Here is an 18,842-nt window from a genome sequence, read left to right as displayed (position 1 = left end):
TTCAGTATAATTCACTGTTAGGTACAGCTCTGCTAACATTTCAGTTATAAACTGTCATGTCAAAGAATAAGAAATTTAATTTTGTATGAATCATTCACTACATCAAGTATGAACGATCAAAAAGAAATTAATTACAAAAGAATGGATGCATGTGGGTTGATTGTTTCAAGTTATTTCAGTAATTTAAATAAAAGGTAGCATCTAGAAGTGTTTAACTGGATTTCAAATAATTTCTCCAATAAAAGAAACAGAAACTGCTCAGCTGAAACAGATATCTGCTTTTACAATTGTGGTGTGCTTTGTTGTTTATTTTTGAAAAGAAAGATGTCCAAATGCTGCGATTTCAACAATTATCCTATTCAACTAGTAGCTTTTTTTTCTTAAGAATTCTCCTAAGCATGCTGCTATACACTTGAGTGATACAGTTATGTAATGGATCTGATCTAGCGTAGAAACGATACAGCTTAAAAGATACACTAGTAACTGACAAATGAGATTAGGCGTATCTCTTACTACTTGTTTTCTATTTAAGGTTAATGTTTCATAATTTAGTCTTACCATTGTTACTACTGCATAAAGAAATTCATATGACAATATTAGTGTCCTATTTTTGACATCTAATTTTTCCCTGTATCTGTAATTAGTTATATTGTTCATGTAGTTTTATTTGAAAAACGTGTTTTGCTTTGTGGTTTTTTTTAAATAGTTTATTAAACCATTTCATTTATAAAATGTGTGTAAAAAACAGCTATATTTGCAAACTACTTTTTATGGCTCAGCATAAGTTTCAAGTCCAGTAATCACTGAAATTTTTAATGGCAGCAGTGGAGAGAAACTGAACTAAACAAGATTAGTTCAGGAAATTAAATTATGTATAAGCAACTCAACAAGACTGTAAAGAATTCTGATTTACATATACAACAATTCACATTTTACAAATCATGTAGTTCACTATTATATAAAAAAAATAAAATACAAAACCTGTATACAAGTTGTGCATTTGGAAGAATCTGCTCTAGTTTGCTTGTGTTTTTCACCCTGAAGCAGAGCACAGCTGGAGATGGGTTGCTGGTGAAGACTTTAATAATCCCACTTGGGAATGATACTGTCACATCACCAGTGATCTTCACAATACATCTAGAAGAGAATGAAAACATCAGTTTTATTGCAACTCATTAACTGCCTAGTTTTAATACTAATTTTAAAGCAATCATTGTACTTTGATGAGCTGAATTCAAAACAGAAAATCAATTTCAAATGAGGGTAATGTGGCACTATGACAATGTACTATCAATTTCAACTTGGAAGTCAGATGAAATAAGAAAATAGTTTAGCTCGTTAAGCATACAGTAGAGTATGGGTGGATATTTTTCAGGCTTTGAAAACATGGCACATCTATGCTTAGGTAAGACCTAAGCAGCATAGCAAAGAATGTGATAGAGTGAATGATGTGCTTTTAAGCTGCTCAAATTTACATGTAGCACCCACCTGACTATAGTAAAAACCTTTCTCATTTTCAGTGTTCTCATTGAACACATTTTTGTAAAGCAGGGACATATTAACTCCTAGTGGGATGCAGGCCAATAGACAGTGATAAGCCACTGCTGTCACTTGTATCAGGGGAAAAAACCCTGTGAATCCTCCTTCTAATGTATATACATTTCCCCCCCCCAAATATTTAAACTAGTGTGTTTTCTTATTGTAACTTATTACATTCAAAACAATTAACTATTTAACTAACTTTGTAGGATTTGCTCCTTTAAAGTAGGCGTTAACAGATTCAGTAAGGGCTACTGCAACAGGCAAGGTGTCCTGGTTTCCAAGGCTGACAGGGCTGGGACCACGTGAAACACCTAGAATACATACAGTGTATAGGTTTAATTTTCAAAAAGCTTAGCAATAGATTCCAGAACAGTTGACTACACCTGTCATTTTTACAAGAGGTTACTACTATCAAGGTCACAGCAGAGTCTGAAGTATAACTTGAAAAGCATGTAGAAAAATATAAACATAGTACAGTACAATCACACCATCAAAACACTGCTTAGCAGCCTAAAAAAACAGGACTATCAGTATGACATTTTATAAATTGACAGACACAAAGAAATATATGAGACAGAGGAACACTGCATTAAAATGGCTACTGATGAAACTGAAGTCAACAGATCCAAAGGAAATTAGACATTAACTACAATACTTAAAAAAAAAAAATCCCTGTTGTATGCTTATAGTATGGAAAAAAGTATGATAAAATAGTCACAGAAATACAAGTAATTCAGTTACAGTATGTATGAACATAAATGCACATATATTAATATTACCCCACACAAGTGAACTGTTGAACATACTTTTAATTATTTCAGCCAGAGATTACAATTCTCAAGCAGAAATTGTTGAAGAAGTATTTCACAAAGTTTTCTAGTGTTTACATAGTAAAGATTCTGTAGACTACCTTGGAGGTACCTGGAAATAAATAGCATTTTACAAGAAAAATAATGACCAGGCCTGTGTCTGTTTATACTGAATATAAAAGACAATACTGGAAGTTCTATCTTTTTATTAGTGTCGTAATGTAGTGGAGAGCATCTTACTAATTTTTTGCACCACTGCTGAAACAGCCTGTATCACATGCCTGCTGTGAGCTCTCAGAGGGATAGGATATCACAGAGTTGTGGAAAGGTGGACTCACTGTATCTCTGGCTGCAGTCCAGCTCACGAGTCCAGTTTTAGGACCGTCAGCTGTGCCAGCAAATCTGGCTTTGATGCCCTGCCACCTGCCTCAGCCCCAACTGCTGTTAACAGCCCTTCAGCTGTGCTGACTCAAGAGCTAATGACACAACCATGCAAACAGTTGCATTGTGTGTTGGTTTTGTTCAGTGGAGGGCCTAAGGTGGCAGCTTCTGCAAGAAGCTGCTAGAAGTAGTTTCCCCTTTGTCCAGTGGACTCGGTCAGGCCTAGGGCGGACCCGCTGCTTGCCAGGGCCAAGCCAATTGGTAGCAGAACATTCTGTGATAATGCCTCTGTGATAACGTATTCAAATAGGGGAAAATATAAAAAAAAAAAAAAAAAAAAAAGAGAAGATGATGATGTGAAGCAGCTGAGCAGGGGCAGAGAGAGGGGAAGACACGAGCCTTGTGGGCCTTGCAGGCCTCACCCTCTGGCCTCCCACCAGGCAGCTGACTGGGCCCAACTCAGCCTGGCCTGGCTGCAAGAAGTGGAGAGGAGAGCAGATGTGAAGAGAACCTGAGAGGCGTCTGCCTGAGCCCATTGTGAAGAATTTCTTGTGAGAGGAATGGCTGCAGATGCCAAGGTCAGTGAAGAAGGAGGGGGAGGAGTAATGCTGCTCCTGGCCAAGAATTCCCCTGCAGCCTGTGGTGATGACCATGGTGGAGCAGGTTGTCCCCCTGCAGCCCATGGAGGAGCAGAGATCCACCTGCAGCCCATGGAGGACCCCATGCTGGGGCAGGTGGATGCCTGAAGGAGGCTGTGGCCTGTGGAGGGCCCGCTGGGGCAGCTGTTTTGGAGGGACTGCACCCTGTGGAAGAAATGACCCACGCTGGAGCAGTTCATGAAGGACTGTAGCCCGTGGGTGGGACCCCAGGCTGGGGCAGGGGAGGAATGTGAGGAGTTCTTCCCCCAAGGAGGAAGGAGCGGCGTAAAGCGACAAGTGATGAACTGACCATAACCCCCATTCCCTCTTTCCCCCTGTACCAATTAGGGGAGGGGAAGGAGGTAGAGATAATGTTAAGCCTGGGAAGAGGGAGGGGTGGGGGGAATTTACTTTGTTCTCTTTCTCATTATCCTGCTTTGGTTTTAGCAATAAATGAATAGTTTTCCCCAGGTCGAGTCTGTTTTGCCCGTAACAGTAACTTTAAGGATCTCTCCCTGTCCTTATCTCAAACCTCGAGCCTTTTTCTTCTATTATCTCTCCCTGTTCCCTCGGAGGGGGAGGGGAGTGAGTGAGAGACTGTGTAGTCTGGTCCCAAGTGGGGCTAAACTACAACACATTGACACACTCAAGGAGGTTGCCAAACTGCAGAATAAAAGACTGCATCATTTGCCATAAAAAGGGAAAATAAATAAGTCTGATCAAATGGTTTTAGTTTAGTTTAGGAACAACGATTCAGGTAATTTTAATATTGGCTAAACTGCTGTCATAAAAATAAAATATATTAAAATCTTATATTTATTATCTGTATCTTCAAAGTTTTGTATTATTTAGAAATATAGAAACGGTTTTATCTACTTGTCTTACGAGAATAAGGATTGTCACAGTAAAAATATATTCCCTTTTCTTCCAATAAAGTAGTAATGATAAACCGAAGAAACAAGACCAATTTTCAGCTTGTTTTGGGAGGGAATAGATGAAAGGTTATGTTGTATAAAAGTGGTTATATCAAGTTTTGGTTACTTCAGCAACATATAGCTTGTTAAGTAGTTGAGCTTTCAAGCTACTTGTATCTGCCAGACAACAGAAATAGCTGGAGAAATTTGTTTCAAAATAAATACAATACTATTAGCTGTAGTGCATTAGGGTGATTAGTTAACATGTAAATCTGCTTCTAGTACAATACCTGGTGGTGTCTCACAAAGCTTTTCAATTGTAGCAAATGTTCCAATCAAAAGATCATGTTATGTTTAAATGAAACAAAACATTGCAATAAAACAAAATATTTCAAGCAAAAATAGGTGTTAGAGATGTTAAGCAATCTAATGTGTAAATAATATATTAAAATACTTTGCAAATGAAAACAAGGCTAAAGCATAAAAGAAATTCAATTATGCATGCCTACAAGTTCACTTGGAACAAGATAATTATAGTCAACTCTCCGTTATTCAGAACAAATGGGGTAAGGGAAACACTGGATTGTGCAAAAGCCAAAAGAATACAGACAGTAGTGCAGAGTATATCCTCATGCCCCAAAATCATTCAGCTGTCTGCACTGCCCTTCCCAGCTCTCCAGGACTATTTAATTCATACAGTCAGTGTAGATGGAACTGCCCTTGTTTATTTTTGCTAGGCCAGGTTAATAACCATGTGAAACCTTGGTGTCAGCACACACCTCCTTACCTCCTCCCTCGCCTCACAATTTCACTCTGTCACTGTCTCCAATAACACACATATAGAGCTGAGGCTATTGATGCCACTGCCACCAACTTCTGGTTCCTTGGCATCAGTGCTGAGGCCTGAGGAAGTGAGCCTAGATGGACTCTGGCAACCAAAATATCAGTCATCTTTCTATTTTGCTTCTCAGCATTTGGGAAACTGGCAGACACTGAACTGTGCCAGCACTGCAGCAGCTAAGGCTAGGCAGACTTTACTAGCTTTGGTCCTGCGCAGGGTGGAAACAGCTGCAATGCTTTCAATGCAGAACTCCCACTAGAAGTTGTGCAAATACTCTTCTGAGGTACTGAGCCTGGGTGAGGAATCCTTGGCATCAGTAACATTCATAGATAACCGAGTGTTAACTCAAGAGTCTGATTTAACTTGAGACTAACACGGTAATAGTGTTCAGGAATGAAATACTTTAATTCTGCTACAGAAACAAGTTAAAATGGCTTAAAAAAACCTCCACAAATAAACCTCCCCTCCCACAAGTCTCCTTGTTATTTGTTATAATCAAATATCATAACTGAAGGACTTTAAAAACATGAGAAAATCTTCTGAAATTAGTGGCAGCACAGGAAGACTGATTTTCTTTTCATTTTCATCTTTATTGTTTGGTTGGTTGTTTTACTTTTACTAAACACCTCTGTTTAGCTTATATACTTCACTAACTTGAAAAAAAAAAGATGCATTAGTTGGGGTTTTTTTTTTTGAAATTGCAATTACAGGATAACAAAGTAAAAATAACATGAAAATAACTTAATTTTGTGAACATTTATATTAAATTCAAATTTATCAGTATCCCAAAATATTTCTGTACCTATACAATAACATCTTCTGAACAAATACATGATAACGGTGTGCTTGATGAAGGGATATACAAGCACATCAAATATGAATTAATGGAATATTTTAATTTTGAAAAATATTTCACTAAAGAACATACCATAATTGGATCTATGGTCTAATCTAGTCAAATCCACTGTCCTGTCTCTCTGTCATTTACAAGCAGGCATTGCAAAGGATGCTTGAAGTACCTAGACTGGACTCACATATGGAACAACTAACTCCAAGGAGTGGTTTTCCTAAAAGGTGGAACTCAGTGGCAGAATTATACCCTTTCTGAAATGATTTAAAATGGTTAACTTAACTTACCAACTGTAGGCGTGTTTGCTGCACTGAGGGAAGCAGAAGAGGATATTGAGGAAATGCTCTCTGCATGTGCCAAGGGAGGTGCAGGTGGTGGACTTGAGTTAGAGGTCAATGGAGGGCTGAATGGCCTAGGCTAAACACAAGAGATCACAGGAATATTACAGAGACAGAAAGTGGTTTTAAAAAGATTAAAAAAGACTGTAAATAGAAGAGTTCTTAATTTAATTCTCCAATCAATTTCATAGTGTTTCTCAACATATTTCTTTTAATGCTTTATCTATCCTAGTTTTTAGTGTAAAATAGAGAATCCACATTTTCTATGGGAATCAATTCCTTTCTTTCATAGCTTATAATTATTAATTTTTTTGCCTGAGTAGTTAAGTCTAATGTATTTGATTATGTAACAGCCTGTCAATAATTGCACTATAACACAGTAGCAGAAACTAAACCTATAGCCCTGTGTACATGTGCAGCAAATGTGGATTTTTTTCAGAGCTAAAGGAGAGCTACTAACAAACTGGAAGTGAGTCCAGCAGAGGGCAACTAAAATAGTTGAGGACTGGAGGACATGAGAGAGAGGGAGAGGCTGAAGGACCTGGGTTTGTTCAGCCTGGAGAAGAGAAGCCTAAGGAGGGATCTACTATAGCAGTCCTCCACTAGCTATAAAGAAGATGGAGTCAGGCTCTATTCAGAGGTGCAAGAACTATAACAAAGGAAATTTCAGCTGAACATAGGGAAAAAATTCCTTCTTGCAGCCTTGTGGGTTAAGCCCTGGGACAGGTTGCCCAAAGAGGTAATTGGGGGTTGGGAGATTCCCCTCCCCTAGAAATTTTCAAAACTCAGCATGTCCCTGAGCAACCTGATACAATTTTGAAGTTGGCTTTTCTTTGAGGAGAAGGTTGGCCTAGAGAAGATCTTCAAAAGTCCCTTCCACCCAAAATTTTTGAATAATTTTATGATCCATTTAAATGTTAAGGTAATAGTTTAAAGTAACTAATGATCATTTTGGGATTATCCTATCTAAAAAGTACTGGAACTCCTGAAGCATCTGTTTTGGTTGGGTAATTGTTTTTTTTTATTTTGGTTCTATCACACTTGTCACTGAGTATATGACTTTTTATACAGAATGTGGACACTGTAAAAGGAGGTGACATATAATGAAAACAACTAACAATCTTCCACTTGTATCCAGATAATAGCCAATTTCTAAAACATGTAACTTTGTGCAGAATCATACTTTATAGCAGAACAGTACCAGCTAAATTCTTCTCTTTAATTCTAATGATATGAAAAACAGATTTCTTGGTCTAAGACCAATTACTACAATTTTATATTGGAATAAGAAAAGAATCTCAAAATGAACCCTATTCTGACCTTTAACATTACAGAAAAGCAAGAGAGTAAGGCAATGTTTCCATTTTGTCAAGGCATAAGACCAGAATTTTGTCCATAATAAGAATATGGTGAAAGCATCTTGCTACTTTGAAAGACAGTATCTTACCACAGTAAAATTTTTTCCAAGTCAGTAAGTTAAATGAAACCCAAAGAATCATAATATTCATATAAAAGATTAAGCATGGCTTGGCCTGAAATGCTGAGTATTTGCATTCTTTGCCACATTCCTTATCAGCAGGTGGACCTGCACTGCAAGCAGCGAGCAGAGATGCAGGCAGAGTGCAACCTCTCACTTATCCCCATAGGCAGCTGCTGCAATCTGTCACCTCCCTTCTCCCCCAACCAGCACCGAGGGCAGGGCAAAGTCACAGCAGGGCTACGTATCGCTCCAGCCAGCAAGTCAGCTTTGCTCGGGGCCCAGCTGAAGTGTCTATATACCAATGCACGCAGCATGGGAAATAAACAGGAAGAGCTGGAGATGCGTGCACACGAGCAGGGCTACAACCTTGTTGGCATTACGAAGACGTGGTGGGATGACTCGTACGACTGGAGCGTCAACATGGAGGGGTATAGGCTTTTTAGAAAGGACAGGAAGGGGAGATGAGGAGGGGGTGTCGCTCTCTATGTCAGCAACCAGCTGGAGTGCGTGGAGGTCCGCTGGAGGATGGAGGAGGAACTGACAGAGAGCTTATGGGTCAAGATTAGAGGATGGGGACGGACAGGGGACGTTACGGTGGGGGTCTGTTACAGGCTGCCTGTTGGATACCTGGAGTACCAGGGGCACTTAGTGAACAATCCAGACCGAATGGAATTGTTATGTTTGTGAGCAGCAGGCCTCAAGGACATCACTGAAGCCGCTTGTGAGAAAGTACTGAAGCTGCCTGTAAGAAAGTACTGAAGCCACCTGTGAGAAAATAATGAGGCTGCCTGTGAGAAAGTAATGAAGCTTCCTGTGAGAAAGTAAATGAAGCAACCTTGAGAAGAAGGAAAACAGCTGGCATACGTGACTGGGGGCTGAAAGTGAAGCAGGGTGCAGGTGGAGAGAGCCGTGCGCGTGAACATAGAGACTTAACGAATCATATTTTAGCTAGGAGCGCGTGCATGATATAGTTAACCAATTAGTAGAGAGCTTGCGCATGATACGGAATTAGAAGGGCTATGTTAACCGGGATGTATCAACAATAAATTGGCATTTGCTTGATCATATTGGTCGTCAGCAGTGTCCGTTACTTCCGCGTCAACAGCCGCCTGGCCAGGAGAACAGAGCGGACGAGGCCCTCTATAGCCAGATAGGAGCAGCCTCACGGTCACAGGCCCTGGTCCTCATGGGGGACTTCAACCACCCTGACATCTGTTGGAGAGACAACACGGCAGGGCACAGGCAGTCCAGGAGGTTCCTGGAATGTGTGGATGACAACTTCCTCCTGCAGACGATAGAGGAGCCGACAAGGAGGGGTGCCATGCTCGACCTTGTGCTCACCAGCAGGGAGGGGCTGGTGGGGGATGTGAAACTAAAGGACAGCCTTGGCTGCAGTGACCACGACACGGTGGAGTTCAAGATCCACGGGGCAGCAAGGAAACTACATGGCAAGCTCTCAGCCCCAGACTTCAAGAGGGCAGACTTCGGCCTCTTCAGGGACCTGACGGGCAAAGTGCCATGGGAGGCGGCCCTGGAGGGAAGAGGGGCCCAGGAAATCTGGTCCATATTCAAGGAGCACCTTCTCCAAGCTCAGCAGAGGTGCATCCTGATGAAGAACAAGTCGGGCAAAAAGGCCAGGAGGCCGGCGTGGATGAGCAAGGAGCTCCTGGACCAACTGAAAGCGAAGAAGAAAGCCTATAGAAGGTGGAAGTGGGGACAGGTAGCCTGGGAGGAATACAAAGAGGCTGTGCGAGTGGCCAGGGATCGGGTAAGGAAGGCTAAAGCCCTGATGGAATTGAATCTGGTCAGGGATATAAAAAACAACAATAAAAGCTTCTATAGGTATGCAGGGGACAAAAGAAAGTCCAAGGAAAATGTAGGCCCCCTCCGGAAGGAAATGGGTGACCTGGTTACCCGGGACATGGAGAAGGCTGAAGTACTCAATGACTTTTTTGCCTCAGTCTTCACCGATAAGGGCTCTTGTCCTGCCACCCAAGTTGTAGAAGGCGCAAGCAGGGACTGGGAGGATGAAGAACCGCCCACTGTACTCGAAGAGCAGGTTCGGGAACATCTGAGGAACTTAAAGGTGCACAAGTCCATGGGACCTGATGAGATCCATCCGCGGGTCCTGAGGGAACTGGCGGATGAAGTTGCCAAGCCACTGGCTATCGTATTTGAGAAGTCGTGGTGGTCTGGTGAGGTCCCTGATGACTGGAAGAGAGGGAACATAACCCCCATTTTTAAAAAGGGGAATAAGGAAGACCCGGGTAACTACAGGCCGGTCAGCCTCACCTCTGTGCCTGGCAAGGTCATGGAGCAGATTCTCCTGGAAACCATGCTAAGGCACATGGAGAGCAAGGAGGTGGTTGGTGACAGCCAACATGGCTTCACCAAGGGCAGATCGAGCTTGACCAACTTGGTGGCCTTCTACGACGGGGTGACGGCATCGGTGGAAAAGGAACGAGCAACGGATATCATCTACCTGGACTTGTGCAAAGCTTTTGACACTGTCCCACATGACATCCTTCTCTCTAAACTGGAGAGACATGGCTTTGATGGACGGACCACTCGGTTGGTAAGGAATTGGCTGGATGGCCGCACTCAGAGAGTGGTGGTCAACGGCTCAATGTCCATGTGGAGACCGGTCACGAGTGGCATCCCTCAGGGGTCCGTGTTGGGCCCGGCCCTGTTCAACATCTTTGTCGGCGACATGGACAGTGGGATAGAGCGCACCCTCAGCAAGTTCACAGATGACACCAAGCTGCGTGGTGCCATCAACATGCTGGAAGGGAGGGATGCCATCCAGAGGGACCTTGACAGGCTGGAGAGGTGGGCCCGTGCCAACCTCATGAAGTTCAACCAGGCCAAGTGCAAGGTCCTGCACCTGGGTCAGGGCAATCCCAGGCATGTAATATCTAGGCTAGGTGGAGAATGGATTGAGAGCAGCCCTGAGGAGAAGGACTTGGGAGTGCTGGTGGACGAGAAGCTCAACATGAGCCGGCAATGCGCCCTTGCAGCCCAGAAGGCCAACCGCATCCTGGGTTGCATCAAGAGGAGCGTGGCCAGCAGGTCGAGGGAGGTGATTCTCCCCCTCTATTCTGCCCTAGTGAGACCCCACCTGGAGTACTGTGTCCAGTTCTGGAGCCCCCAACACAAGAAGGACATGGACCAGTTGGAGAAGGTCCAGAGGAGGGCCACGAAGATGATCAGAGGGCTGGAGCACCTCTCCTGAGAGAGTTGGGGGAGACCTGGTAGCGGTCTTCCAGTACCTCAAGGGGACCTACAAGAAAGATGGGGAGACACTCTTCAGTAGGGCCTGTTGTGATAGGACAATGGGTAATGGTTTTAAAAGAGGGAGGTAGATTTAGATTGGAAATTAGGAAAAAATTTTTTACAATGCAAGTTGTAGAACACTGGAACAGGTTGCCCAGAAAGGTGGTGGAAGCCCCATCCCTGGAAATTATCAAGGCCAGGTTGGATGAGGCTCTGAGCAACCTGATCTAGTCGGGGATGTCCCTGCTTCTTGCAGGGGGGTTGGACTAGATGACTTTTGAAGGTCCCTTCCAACTCTAACCATTCTATGATTCTCTGTGTCAACACACGACTGAGAAAGATCTACTTAATACCAGTCATTCCCTAAAGCTTTGGTGATATCCCTAAATCAATGGAGTTTTGTTAATAACTTTGCTAGTATTTCACATTTTAAAAACTTTAAGCCCACACATATTCTATCCTTTAATTTTCAAGTTATTGATTTGTTCAATTAAAAACAATCAGTTGATGCAAAATTTATGTTTTGGACTTTTTTAGCTCAGTTAAGAATTATTTTGTTATAAAAACATATTTACCATGAACAGTACCTCAAGGGGGCCTACAGGAAAGATGGGGAGAGACTCTTCAGTAGGGCCTGTTGCAATAGAACAAGGGGTAATGGTTTCAAATTAGAGGGAGGTAGATACAGATTAGATATCAGGAAAAAATATTTTACACTGAGGGTGGTGGAACACTGGCCCAGGTTGCCCAGAGAGGTGGTGGATGCCCCATCCCTGGAAACATTCAAGGCCAGGTTGGACGGGGCTCTGAGCAACCTGATCTAGTTGGAGATGTCCCTGCTCCTTGCAGGGGGGTTGGACTGGAAAGTAACTCCACTGTAATAGTGTGTAAATTATATATCTGAAATTGAGTTACAATGGAGAATTAAAAAAAAAAACCCCAAAAAAACACACACACCAATCAATACATACTATTTCATTAATTCCACTAAGCTTCCCTGTAGACAACTTTGGTCTTGAAGCGGGCTTCGGAGGGGGTACAATGTTGCCTACAGAAAGAGGAGTTGTGGGCCTTGCTGAAAGAAAGCAAAATTAAGGAAATCTATATTAGAAAGGTCACATTGAACATAAATTTGTACTCACTTGAATAGAATAACTGGAAGTTATGTTTATATTTACAAGTTCCTGTTTTACAAGCTCCATTTTGTAAGATTTACCACTAATCATAAATGTTTTTAAAATAGGGCCATGTGATACCCTGAAAAGTGACTCTAAAAATCGCATCATGGGCTTTCTCATTGCTCTCAAATGATTTTATACTAACTAGTCTCAGAGGTTTGTATGTGAAAAGTTTTACCAGAGTTCCCTTTTGTGTATAGTCTATATGAATTCAGAATATAGGACAATCTTTCACATCTCACCACAAATGGAAAATTCAGTGGAAATTCATATTTGGTCCTGGCTAACAATGACATAACTCTCTTTATATCAAATAACACCCTCTGAAATCTCACCGACTTCAATAAGTATACACCAGTATAACAGATAAATTACTCTGTTGATTGCAAGAACACAATAACTCCATATTATTTCTTAGTTGAGCTATTAGAAGTAAAAAGTAGTTAAAAAAATACTGCCCTCGTGTCCTTCTAAACCTAACAGACACAACTAACAGATAGTGGCAGCAGTACAAAGATACCACTTTTACACAGTCAATTTTCTGAATAGAACTGTACTTCAAAATAAATGTTAGATGCCATCCAATGAGTATGAGTTAACTTCAAAATAGACTGAAACCCTAATATATGACTACGTCTTTGCAGCACATTCTATCATCTCCCTCATATTATTCTGGATGGATCTTTTTTAATTAAATCAGTTAACGTTATATAAAAATCTAACTGAAGTATGGAATTTTCTCAGGCATTCACATAACTGCCATCATTCAAGCATGGGAGTTTCATCATTGACTTAGGAAAAAATAAATTAGGCTAATACTGACCACATCCACTTTAAGAGTTGCAAACTCAAATGTCCCCAAGTAAATTCACTTCTGAAATATCAGTCATTCCTTTAAAATTCTTGTTATGCCCCAGGAAGACAGTGCATGCTAAACATTGAGTAGTCTGCTGCAGTATCACAGGTATTCAGTGACTCATGGCCCATTTGCCCAAATGCACTTTTTCTTTGCCCTCTTAGTATGTAGCATTACTATGATATCATCCATGCTTCAAAATATCAGGTGTTAAAAAGGAACAGTTTTAAATCCAATTTATGTAACTATATTTAATCTCAAAACATCTATACAATCCTATTTCTAGAAAAGCAAAGCTCTGTACAGTTAAGAAAAAGCAATGCATTTAATTAAATAATTTGAATTTTTCTTCTTATTTCAAGTTGAATATTTATTTAATTGTCATAACTTTGAAGGAAGTTGGTGCTAACAAGCAGTTCAGTACATTCTAAGTAAAAAGACGAGTTAATTTTAACATCAGGTGAGCAACAATAAGTTCAAAGCTTGCTTTTTGGAGTCAGCACATCAGCCATCAACACTATTTATTTGTGTTTTGGTGTTTTTTCCTCAACACTGCCCCTACCTGTATACATTGTATAAAATTCTGTAAATGGAAATTCTATGTCTAGTCTATTTTTCTTCATTACATGTGTCATAGTTTAGCCTCAGTTGTAACCAGACTATGTAGTCTCTCTCTCACTCGCCCCACCCTCCGAGAGAATAGGAAGAGAAAAAAGCTTGAGGTTTGAGATAAGGACAGGGAGAAAATCCATAAAGTTACCACTACAGGCAAAACAGACTCGACTTGGGGAAAACTATTGTCATAGTTCAGCCCCGATCGGGACCAGACTACGCAGTCTCTCTCCCGCTCCCCCCACCCTCTGAGAGAATAGGAGGAGATGATATAAGGAAAACGGCTCAAGGTTTGAGATAAGGACGGGGAGAAATCCTTAAAGTTACCGTTACGGGCAAAACAGACTTGACTTGGGGAAAAACACTCATTTATTACTAAAAACAGCAGGATAATGAGACAGGGAACAAGATAACCTCCCCCCACCCCTCCCTCTTCCCGGGCTTAACATTATCTCTACTACCTCCCCTCCCGAGCGGCACGGGGGAGGAAAAGGGAATGGGGGTCGCGGTCAGTTCATCACGCATTGTTTTACGCCGCTGTATCATCGTCGGGGGGAAGAACTCCTCGCATTCCTCCTCTGCTCCATTGTGGGGTCCCTCCCACGGGCCACAGTCCTTTGTGAAACTGCTCCGGCGTGGGTCATCTCTTCCACGGGGTGCAGTCCCTCTAGAACAGCTATCCCAGCGGGCCCTCCACGGGCCACAGCCTCCTTCAGGCCTCCACCTGCTCAGGCGTGGGGTCCTCCACGGGCTGCAGGTGGATCTCTGCCCATCCGTGGACCTCCATGGGCTGCAGGGGGACAGCCTGCTCCACCATAGTCTTCACCACGAGATGCAGAGGAATCTTGGCCAGGAGCCGCGTTACTCCTCCCCCTCCTTCTTCACTGACCTTGGCGTCTGCAGCCGTTCCTCACAACAGGCTGGCAGACACCTCTCAGGATCCTTTTTACATCTTGTTCACTTCTCATCTCCTCTCCACTTCTTGCAGCTAGGCCAGGCCGAGTTGGGCCCAGTCGGCTGCCCGGCGAGAGGCCAGAGGGTGAGGCCTGCAAGGCCCATGAGGCTCACGCCTCCCCCTCTCTGCCCCCTAGCTCAGCTGCTTCACATCTCCTCCCCCTCTTTTTCTATTTTCCCCTTCTTAAATACGTTATCGCAGAGGCGTTATCACAGGACATTCTGCTACCAATTGGCTTGGCCTTGGCCAGCAGCGGGTCCGCCCTAGGCCCGGCCGAGTCCACTAAACAAAGGGGAGCGACTTCTAGCAGTTTCCTACTGAAGCTACCACCTTAGGCCCCCCCTCGCTAACAAAACCAGAACAATTATTCATTTATTTTCTAAAAGCAAAGCAGGATAATGAGACAGAGAACAAGATAACCTCCCTCCACCCCTCCCTCTTCCCAAGCTTAACATTATTTCTACCACCTTCCCCCTCACTGAGCGGCACAGGGGGGAAGAGGGAATGGGGGTCGTGGTCAGTCCATCACACATCATTTCACACTGTTCCTTCCTCCTCGGGGGAAGAACTCCTCACATTCCTCCCCTGCTCCTTCGTGGGGTCCCTCCCACGGGCCACAGTCCTTCGTGAAACTGCTCCGGCGTGGGTCATCTCTTCCATGGGGTGCAGTCCCTTCAGAACAGCTGCCCCAGCAGGCCCTCCACAGGCCACAGCCTTCTTCAGACATCCACCTGCCCAGGCATGGGGTCCTCCACAGGCTGCAGGTGGATCTCTGCTCCTTCCTGGGCCTCCATGGGCTGCAGGGGCACAGCCTGCTCCACCATGGTCTTCACCACAGGCTGCAGGGGAATTCTGGCCAGGAGCAGCATTACTCCTCCCCCTCCTTCTTCACTGACCTTGGCATCTGCAGCTGTTCCTCTCACAAGAAAAATTCTTCACAACAGGCTGGCAGACACCTCTCAGGATCTCTTTACATCTCGTTCACATCTCATCTCCTCTCTGCTTCTTGCAGCCGGGCCGAGTCAGCTGCCTGGCAGGAGGCCAGAGGGTAAGGCCTGCAAGGCCCACAAGGCTTGCACCTCCCCCTCTCTGCCCCCGCTCAGCATCTTCACATCATCTCTTCTCCTTTTATTATTTTTCCCCCCGTTTTCCCCTTCTTAAATACGTTATCGCAGAGGCGTTATCACAGGACATTCTGCTACCAATTGGCTCAGCCCTGGCCAGCAGCGGGTTTGCCCTAGGCCCGGCCGAGTCCCCTGAACAAAGGGGAGCAACTTCTAGCAGTTTCCTACAGAAGCTACCACCTCATGCCCCCCCTCACTAAACAAAACCAGAACAACGTGGTTTTACCTGCTGCTTCCTGATGGCAACAGTAATAGCTAGGATCACAAAAAAGCCCAGTACCAGTCTACTTAAAAATAAATAACATTAGGAAAAAATCTCATTCCCTAACCATTGTACCAATTAGTCTTTACAGTATGAAATTGTATGAAGTTCAAAATACATATAGTTTACATTGTATACTGCACAGTCATGGTTCAGTCAGCATGACCAAAGGATTCCGGCTCATTTCAAGGAGGATGATGACAGCCCCCACCCTGAAGAATAAAGTGAGAAGAGGGGCTAAGGAAACTTTAATAGATATGGCATTTATTGATTATTGCTGTGCATGCTAATACAAATGGCGCTTGATGCTTTGCTAACTAGCTATTGTAAAAACTACCCGAGGGGGGGAAGTCTTGCATTCCCCAACCGAGGGGCCTTGCTTTGTGCTTTGAACTCTTTATCTGAAGTGAGAAGTCCTGCACCTCCCACACAAGGACAGTCCTGATAAGAACCAAGGGGCCTCCTTCAGGAGCCAGCTAAAACTGGACAAATGACCTCTTGGAACTAATTGTAATACCTAAATGACCTCTTAGACCTAATTTTAATACGGAGCGAGGATAGCTCATGCATATGTATAGGCGTGTTTTCTTTAACTTCATGCATATGTAACACTTGGTTGTATAAAATTCAAAGTGAATTGCCGCGCCAGGCGCGCACGATTTTGGCGGGACTACCTCCCGTGCTGCCCGGCACCGAATAAACATACCTACTTTACAATCTTACAGATTGTGGAGTCTGCTTTCCGCACGTCAAAAGGATATCCCTGGACTACCCAGATCATGTCAGCATCCCAGCCCCTCCGACACCTCTGTGAAACCCTCCCGTTATCTTGCATCACAAATAAGTAACTGTAGCAAGACCGACTCCAGGGACATCTAGATCAAGAAAGAGATGGATGATAAAGCCACAGAATTATAGTTGCTTTGCAGAACAGTAGTGTGCGTTAAGTCGCAATTGGTCAAATCACGTTGTATCTGAGTGCTTGAAAGGTATAAGAACCATATGTAAAACTGCATTTGTGGTACCCCAACTTGAATGGGACACCTCACGTGCATGAATAAAGAATTACTCTTGTAATCCTATACTTTGCATCCTAGCCTCTCTCCTCAGTCTGCACGAGCCCGGTTTAAACAAAGCAGCAAGTTCAAAGCAGACTCCCAGATTTGAGGATCTACGTGGCTGAAGTTTGGCACAACTTAACAGCTTAACCATGACAGTTCTTGGGGCCCGAAGGGTTGAGATAACAATAGATCTGACCAGAGCACTTTGAAACAAGATTCGTTGCACACGTTTATCATATTAGTCAGAGTCACTGGTCACGACATTGTTTTGGTTGGTCACATGGTGTGTGAGGGATTTCAGTGATGGTCCATGTAGGGCCACTGTGGGAAATTACAAGCTTAAGAGTGCAGGTTGTGAAATACCAGTGTCCCAACTACGGACCACATGGTGGCATGTATGAGGGATTTCAGTGATGGTCCATGTAGGGCCACTGTGGGAAATTACAAGCTGCACACAGCTGTGAGAACACAACCTTGGAGAGGGGAGCTAGGAGGGTTGTTATCTCAGAGAGGGAAACTAGGAGGGTTGTTATTGAGCAGGATGTTGCTGCTATCCGGGAACCGCTGTTAGCCAGCAGTGCACGTACTTGGCAGGCCTTGCTGCATGCATCAACACCTGGTCAGTACTCTTCTACTGATTGTGCTGAGGGTATAAACAGAGGCGGCTCAGAGCAGAGGGAGAGAGAAAGGACCCAGAGCACACTCTACGAACAACAGGGGATGCCCTGAAGGTGCTGCGCCTACCTCCCTTTTCTGCTCTGACCCCGCTGATCATCATCCTCCTGCTCGGCCGTGTCTCTGGCTTAGTTGGGTTGGTAAGACTCATAAAGGGAAAACAAGCTGCTGGTAACTGCTTATGCAAGGTTATAATAGAGCAATAAATACTGTTGTGCTTTTAAATAGCATATGCTGGGTGAACTTTGTGCAGAGGAATCCTACGAACCGGCTACACATGGTTGTGTTATTTTTCTGGTTTTGTTTAGTGAGGGGGGCTAAGGTGGTAGCTTCTGTAGGAAACTGCTAGAAGTCGCTCCCCTTTGTTCAGTGGACTCGGCCAGGCCTAGGATGGACCCGCTACTGGCCAGGGCTGAGCCAAGTGGTAGCAGAATGTTCTCTGATAACGTCTCTGTGATAACATATTTAAGAAAGGGGAAAAAAAGAAGGAAAAAAAAAAAAGAGAAGTGTGGGAACAGAGAGTGCAGCACAGCTGGCTGATATTGAAGAATTTGAGCTATGTCCTTGAACACCACTTGCTCAATAACAAAAAACAGCAATTAGAACAAGATAAGTAAATACCAAAGGCAAAAATAGTAAAGACAACTAAAAATCTGTAACCAATCCAAATGAAGTTTAAGGCACGTGAACAGTATATTGCTACCAATTGAATTAGATGATTAAGCGCGTGCATTTCGCGTGTAACTGAGAAAAGATATAAAAGACTTAGGCTGACAGACAATAAAGGTCTCCGGTACACCATCCATGGAGTCCGTGCCCTTACTGCAACAGAAAAGATGTGAAGAAGCTGAGCAGGGGCAGAGAGGGGGAGGCACAAGCCTTGTGGGCCTTGCAGCCCTCACCCTCTGGCCTCCCACCGGGCGGCTGACTGGGCCCAACTCAGCCTGGCCTAGCTGCAAGAAGTGGAGAGGAGATGAGATGTGAAGAGAACCTGAGAGGTGTCTGCCTGAGCCCATTGTGAAGAATTTCTTGTGAGAGGAACAGCTGCAGACA

General features: G+C 43.7%; 1 protein-coding gene across 1 annotated transcript in view; it reads right to left on the bottom strand.

Annotated features, from left to right (window-relative positions):
• Positions 1–18,842, bottom strand: part of LOC147596727 (F-BAR domain only protein 2-like) — a 47,719-nt gene that overhangs the window by 13,974 nt on the left and 14,903 nt on the right. Inside the window, exons 3-6 of the mRNA XM_086769623.1 lie at positions 12,038–12,141; positions 6,263–6,392; positions 1,742–1,853; positions 982–1,137 (exon numbers count right to left, since the gene is read on the bottom strand). Of these exons, the coding sequence (XP_086625749.1) occupies positions 982–1,137; positions 1,742–1,853; positions 6,263–6,392; positions 12,038–12,141 (502 nt within the window). The remainder of the gene's footprint in view (positions 1–981; positions 1,138–1,741; positions 1,854–6,262; positions 6,393–12,037; positions 12,142–18,842) is intronic.

Source organism: Chlamydotis macqueenii, chromosome W (genome assembly GCF_036417535.1).
Source record: "Chlamydotis macqueenii isolate bChlMac1 chromosome W, bChlMac1.mat, whole genome shotgun sequence".
NCBI classification, from domain to species: domain Eukaryota; kingdom Metazoa; phylum Chordata; class Aves; order Otidiformes; family Otididae; genus Chlamydotis; species Chlamydotis macqueenii.
This window is presented reverse-complemented; position numbering and strand designations above follow the sequence as displayed.